The 7,318-nt window shown below is 33.2% G+C and overlaps 1 protein-coding gene across 1 annotated transcript; it reads right to left on the reverse strand.

Moving 5' to 3' along the window:
* Positions 1–4,171: 4,171 nt before the first annotated feature.
* LOC113304221 (bZIP transcription factor 11-like) lies at positions 4,172–5,622 on the reverse strand. The gene has a single exon (XM_026553279.1). The coding sequence runs from the start codon at positions 4,979–4,981 to the stop codon at positions 4,475–4,477; it is 507 nt and encodes a 168-aa protein (XP_026409064.1). The 5' UTR covers positions 4,982–5,622; the 3' UTR covers positions 4,172–4,474.
* Positions 5,623–7,318: the final 1,696 nt, after the last annotated feature.

Raw genomic sequence — 7,318 nt, forward strand, 5'->3', positions numbered from 1 at the left:
TTGACATTATTTTTCTCAGTGGCAATTACGATGTACATCCATGTGTAGAAAAGTGTCACCTACTTATCGAAGGATACGCCAACCCACATATTCTTATGATCATTCAACCACTGATCAACATTATACTGCAAGTACAGAATTAGGTTTAATTAATTAAGCTAGATTTTCACATTACCGTCTAATACAAAATTACAATCAATGTACAAAATAATGAACAGAGACGGACTGATAGATTTCTCCATCTGGCAACCGACACTGTGATATACGACACCAGACGTGGGACCCGTCTTTTCGCATGGTCTTAGGGATGGCAGTTTTGTAATTGTATCTATCAGTGTAGTGATTACTCAGTGGAAAAATGAATTAAGAAGTGAGATTAGTACTTACGGAACTCTTAAAGTATGTTTTATTTGGAACTAGATTGTGACTTAAACGTGACACCATTTTGTCTCTTTTCATTACTTAGCTAGCTAGTTAATTGCATTTGGTAAGACAAGATTAAGCAGCTAATAGGCTAATGTTGAATATTTTGAACATCCAAAAAATAATTGAGAAAGCAGCCTCAAAAGAAAGAAAATAAGACCGTATTAAAGTGTTGATCAAAATAGTGTCGCTTTTGTTTGCCATGGAGAGATCCTCTGTTACACATGCCATGTATATCGTTGAACTATCATCTTCTTTGTATGGATCTGATTCGGGATCTGAATACAATTATGTATCATGAGAGTAATCAGGAGGTTTGCTCGTTTTTCTTTTCTTCATATTTTTAATGTACGACTCCGCTCATACACTGGGAAATATGCAATTTTCTATAACTATTAATAAATTTGGAGTCCGATATAATAAGTTATAGTCACATTCAAATGAGTCAGTTGAGCAAGGGAAAAAAAGCCCAACAATCCGAGAACTATAATTAATACTAGTTAATATTCATATAACACCATGTAGTTCATGTAAATCAGATACAATTTTCTATACAGAGTCGGATTCAAATGAGTGAGATTCAGATGAATCACTTTCAAACCGAATTAAAAAAATATTGTCGCTTTTGTTTGCCGCGGAGAAATCATCTGTTACTTGTTTGCATGGATCTGACCCGGGATTTAAATATGATTAGGTATCATGAGAGTCAGTTATTGGTTTCTAATGTATGACTCGGCTCACACACTGAAAAATATCTAAATCGTATATAATTTGCTATAATCAAATTGTTTATAATTATGGAGTCGGATGTAATAAAATTAAGGTCACATTCAAATGAGTCAGTTGAGCAAGAGAAAAGCAAAACAACAATATGAGAACAACGATTAATCCAAGTTAATATTCATATAACACTGGGTTGTTCGTGTAAATCAAGTATTACAACAAATATTTAAATGATTCAGCTTTAGACGAATGAGTTGAGTTAGAAAAAGAACCATAATATTGGGCATACCAAAAACTTTATAGGCATACAAAGTCATTTTCCTAACCAGGGTGTATTGATAAGGAGTGTCTAATGGGTATGAATGACCTATATACCCTTAGACACTTCGAAAATATTGATTTATAGGCTTTAGGTTCGGCTGACTCGTGTTGATGAGTTATCAGCCGAACTTCCCGTTGTAGACTGAATTCTTTCGATCTTGTTTTGATCATAACTTCTTCGTCCAATGTCGGAATGACCTCATTCTTTTTGCGTTATCTTCGTATTTTCATTCTCTTGATGATGAAGATAAAATCTACTTGATTTTAATGGGTTAAAATCTACGATTTCCATTATATAAGCTGAACCATTAACATTTTTTATTCCTGAACTCTCAGGAATAGGTTCGGCTTACATCTATGAGCCGAACCAACCCATTGATGAACAGTTCGGCTTACATCTATGAGCCGAACCTCACATAATTTTTCTTCCAGATCACACAGGACTAGGTTCGGCTCATTATGATATTTTTAAACAAGCCGAACTAGTTGGTTCGGCTCATAACAATAACACTTTCAGCTTGCCGAACTGTTCATTAGTTGTCAATATCCAGGTTTCAGATCAAGGTTCGGCTCATAATTTAGGTGAGTTGTGAGCCGAACCTAAGTTCGGCGCATAATTTAGTTGCGTTGTGAGCCGAACCTAGGTTTGGCGCATAACGTTGTTGTTTTTTAAGCCGAACGGTTCATCAAATTTTCAGCCTGAAAGTGTATATGAACAGTTCGGCTGATACGATTTTCATTATATAAGCCGAACCATTAACATTTTTTATTCCAGAACTCTCAGGAATAGGTTCAGCTTTCTAGGAAAATTTTATACAAGCCGAACTAGTGTCTAGCAAATGTTCGGCGCATACCTAAACAGTTTCAGCTAGCCGAACTGTTCATAAAGGGATCGGTTCGGCTCATAAATGTAAGTCGAACCTTTTCATCCTCCATTGAATCATTCTCGTAATCTAGGAAATCAACCATTTGGGAGTCATTGTTGTAGTTGATGTGTATTTTCCTAGGTTTTTTAGATGATATATGACACTCCTCATCCTCCATTGAATCAAGAATTAGAATTTTCTCACTTTCTCCTTTTCTTTCTCTCCTTCTTAACCAAACCAAAACTTTGATTTTTTTTCCCCAAATTTTTCATCTAAACAACTCTTATAATTCTGAAAATTATTTTAATCACTAAACAAAATATTTAATCACTAATCAAGATTAATAACACTAATACGTAAAGGGCAGATTAGCCATTAAAAAGTTTTGGGTTAAGGGGTTATCTGATTTTGCTATTTCACAACCTTTTTTGTCTTCGTTCAGTATGCCTTGGAAGATTTTGGTATGCCCAATATTATGGTTCTAGAAAAAATATTTAACAGTCTAAGAAGTGTAGTTAATATTCAAATAGCACTGGGCTGTTCACTCGTTCTAACTCATTTGCAGAAGATCTCATCAAGATTTAGGAATGCCGTATATAATGTAATCTTCCTTTCACTGTTCCTGCTTGGTTGGGGTCGCCAGTTGCCTCAACCCCACGCTTCAATGTCCAAAAAAGAATAAGAATTTTTTTTTCTCTTTATTATATTTTTGGTTTGTCAAGGAATAGTAGAAACAAACTAGAAAATGTTTTTAGAAAATCAAGGACTGTATTTTCACATTACTATAACACAAAATCATTTCGAACCCATTTGTTAATGTTCCCTGTAACTCTACATGAAAGGTTGGGGGATCAAATCATTTTCTATGTTAGTGGGTATTTTTCTTTTAATTAGCTTTTACTTAACGTATATTATTAATTAACTCAATTAATGTACTTGAACGTATTATTATTATTATTGTACAAAATTTTGATTGATTTTATGTTTGTATAAAGAGCTATTTGATATCAACAAAAGAAAGAATATCCTAGTACAAATTTCCATGTGGATCTACTGAACTAAAGCAAAAACTTTCATAGATCTGTCCCCATGATGATAATAATACCCCAGCTAATGCTAATTATTCAGTTTGTGTTCGTGTTTAGTAGCTAGTTCATGATTAAAGAAGAAGAACTAATTTCCAGGACCATGATTGATGGATATAGAGTGAGTGGTTTGGTCAAATCCTAGTACTCAAGACTTATGTTTGACCGTTTAAATAATCTCATCCTAATACCAAAAATCAAGATGTTTACGTAATTGATTAATGATTAATATCAAAATTTTATGGAATAAAAATGATGATATAAAATTTATTTCAAAAGAAAACAAATACTCCATTTGTTTCTAAAAAATAAGCGGATATTTTTTTTTTTGATATGTCAAAAAATAGGCTTGTTTACATGCGTGGAAAGTCGAATGTTATGATTTTACTACTATACTCGTAGATGGAACGCTTCTCTCTCTCCATTTTCTCTCGTAATATAAAAGTGAGACCACTTCTCTCTCCTTTTTTTTTCTCTAATAAGAGATGAGTGGGGACCCAAGGATAATTTAAAAAAAACATGTAAAAGTGGCTCCAATGATTAGTTTTCTTAATTTTTGTGAAAACCAAACAATCGTATTTCTTAGAAAGGGAGGGAGTAAGAATTATGATTTGAGTTTATTTGAACACGGATTCGAAAGCTATTTTATTTTGCCACTAGCCGAATCTGGTTAAAGTTCGTCAAATAACAAGCCAATGAAGCCGCAGAAAGCCAAAGGTAGATTGCTTCGAAACCAAAATTAAGAGAAATTAATTATACCTTAATTAATAAAGAAGTCATATATTATATAGTTGTAGAGATGAATTACAAATGTAATGTTTTCTGAGTTCATGATATATGTAATTATCATCTTATTTAATAATCAAGAACTCAAGAAACCAGTGGTTCAATTTTTCTCTCTACTACAACATGATCATTCAACTCAACTACTACTAGTAGTCATTTTCTTAACTGTGGTTTTTTTTTTTAAAGGTTCTAATAATAATCCAAACTTTTCTCTTTTCATGATTCTTAATAATGTCTGTCTTCCTCCAATGGTAATTACCAAGATACTAATCAGTAGTTATCAAACATAACATCTGCAGAAGCCATAATGGGTTGGTTGAGATAAACTGATGATGAGCTCCATGGATGATTCTCACAGTGAACAAAGTCTTGATGTTGATAATCAGACGAAATCTCCATGTTCATATTGTTGTTTGCATTTAAGTAATGAATAATTTCATTAAGAGAATCCAACCTGTGACTTAATTCACTCATCTGAGCTCTCAATATCGAATTCTCAGATTCAACATTTAGATAATTCTGTGTGGTTATATTCAAACTTGATAGGATTTGATGATTCTCTTTCTTTAATTCAACAACTTGAGCAGTCAATCCATCCAGATGTTTCTGTTTTCGCATTCTCGATCTCCTTGCTGATTCTCGGTTCGACAACATTCGTTTCTGTTTCCTTTCATCAACCATGACATGATGTAATTTTGATGTTTGATCTTCACAACCTGTTGAACCAGAGCCACATCCAGAACCAGACCCTGAGGAAGTACCATTTGAGGAAGCCATAAAATACTCAATTAATTAATTAATTAATTAAAACACACAGCAATCTTATTATTATTATTATTGTAGCTCTGTTTTTGATTTTGAGTTCAAAAACAGAGGACGCAGGACCCAGATGATGATGATGATTAAGAAGCTAATGGTATTATTAATTGATTATTGCTGCTAGAGATTATGATTATAGTAGTGAGGGAGAGGGAGAGGGAGAGTAGGAGAAGGGAAAGATCAGATTTGGGGGGCGAGTAGTTCATGAAAAAACGTAAAACCAGTAGAGGAAATAAGCCGAGAAAGATTGAACTAAATGGGTCCTGCGTCTAAGTGTAGAATTTATCATAAACCCTGAAAGTAAGATTTCACTGAGAATTGGAGACATGAATCTCAAACCATAACAACAAAGTATTAGGCATCAAGATTTCTAAATAAACAACAACAAACTAAAATTTCTTGATTTTAGATTTTAATGTTGTTAAACATCAAAACCACATAGAGAATTTGAAGAAGAAGAAGAAGAAAATTTCAGACCCTAGATCTGATGAAACTATTAAGGACAGGGGAAAGCAAAAAAACAGAGGATGGAAACAGAGAAATGGCTTGGAGAATTTTGTGCCAAGGAAGAGAAGAAGTGGAAGAGGTTTTTGAGAGAGTTTTGGCAGGGATTTATAGAATTGAAAAACCAAAAAATAATGATGTAATTAATAAATTGTTTTTTTAGAAAGGGGAATTATATATGAAAAAGCAGAGAATAAAAAAGAAATTTGGATTCTCATGTAAAAATGTAGAGGTTTGGTTGGTGGTTAACAAGTGAAAGAGATGAAACCATGTGGGTGTGGGGCACCCTAAATCTCTAGAACCGTCCATCTAAAAAGATCCACCTGTGAGGTAGTAAATTATTTTTACTGCTTTAGTTGATTTTATTGGTATTGTTGTTTTTTTAGTTACCGTTTACAGTTAAAACAGTTGATTGTTGAGGTCAGCCACGTGAGGAGCACCAGCAGGCGAAAACAGTAGGGGCCTAGGGGGGTGTTAGATTGAGGTTATAATGGTCATTTAAGTACGTAATTAATGTAATTTACGTGTGTGTTGTTTCGGTTATTGCCTTCTTCGTTAGGGAGCAACTGTGGGGTGTTGTGCTGAGGGTGTTTGTGACATTTGATACTGGCATGCACTTTTTAGACCGGACATGGGAAAAGTGTTGGGCGTTTTGTTTGTTTATGGGATTTAGGCGGTGATCTGCCCGTACACGTGGTCTCTGTTATTTGGTTATAGTGGGCTCCATATGTTTTTGTTTACAAATTTTATACCATTTAATGAAAGTAACTGGTAAAAATATTTATCCCCTGTTAATATGTCGGCTCATAGATTTCTCAGATAAAGATCAAATTTTTTACGGTTCTTCATTTCTTTTCTCCAAGAGATTAAAATAGTGGTTAGCTAGTGGCTTCCGAAACTACTAGCAATTATATGGCCCAGCGATACATATAACACTATCATCTACTATTTTGAAAATGAACCTTCGAAAATCAAAGAATTTGTGACCGTCAAAATTAGTACCGATAAATTGTGAAGTTTTATATTTCGGGATGCGCTCATTTTTTTTTTTATAAATATATAGAGTTTGGTAAAAGAAACATATTTCAAAATATTAACTTCAGCGTTGTGAGTGGACCTTACTTATATCGTAACCTTTATCCTACTAACTAACTTATCCTACTAACTAATTTATTAGATTAGAAAAGAAAAGAAAAAACGTTTTTTACCTCAAGTAAAATTATTTGCACGTGAGGGAAGATCCAGCTCTCTTTCAAATTTTTTCTTGAATCTCGGTCAATCATGCACCACCATAGTTGCTTTCTTATTAAGAAATTCTTCATGAAGTCTTAATGGTTTCGTTGATGTTGAAACACAAAATTGGTTAAAAAGATCAAAATCAATAATTTCTGGGTGAAAAGGATACTTAGATTTTGATATTGTTTAAGTGGAAAAAAATGAAAAAATAGTCAGGATGTAAACAGTTTCATCCTACCCAATTTCAAATACTTTTTCTTATTTTTAATTTACATCATGACGCATCCAGTTTCATCCTTACTATTTTTTAAGTTAAAGTCAGGATGAATCCAGTTTCATCCTTGCTATTTTTTTGGTGTCCATTTCACCCATACTAATTGTTACTCGTCCATTTGAACCATGTTTTAAAAATATTTGGACAAATTATCCATTTTCCGATGTTGAAATCAACCGTGCTCAATTTTCTCTAATATCATCAATGGATTTTGATTTTTTACTTTTTCTTGAATACATAGAGGCTTCAAAGTTGTTTTTAGGTATTTATATATTCTTTTT

The sequence above is a fragment of the Papaver somniferum genome, chromosome 8 (assembly GCF_003573695.1).
Source record: "Papaver somniferum cultivar HN1 chromosome 8, ASM357369v1, whole genome shotgun sequence".
NCBI lineage: Eukaryota > Viridiplantae > Streptophyta > Magnoliopsida > Ranunculales > Papaveraceae > Papaver > Papaver somniferum.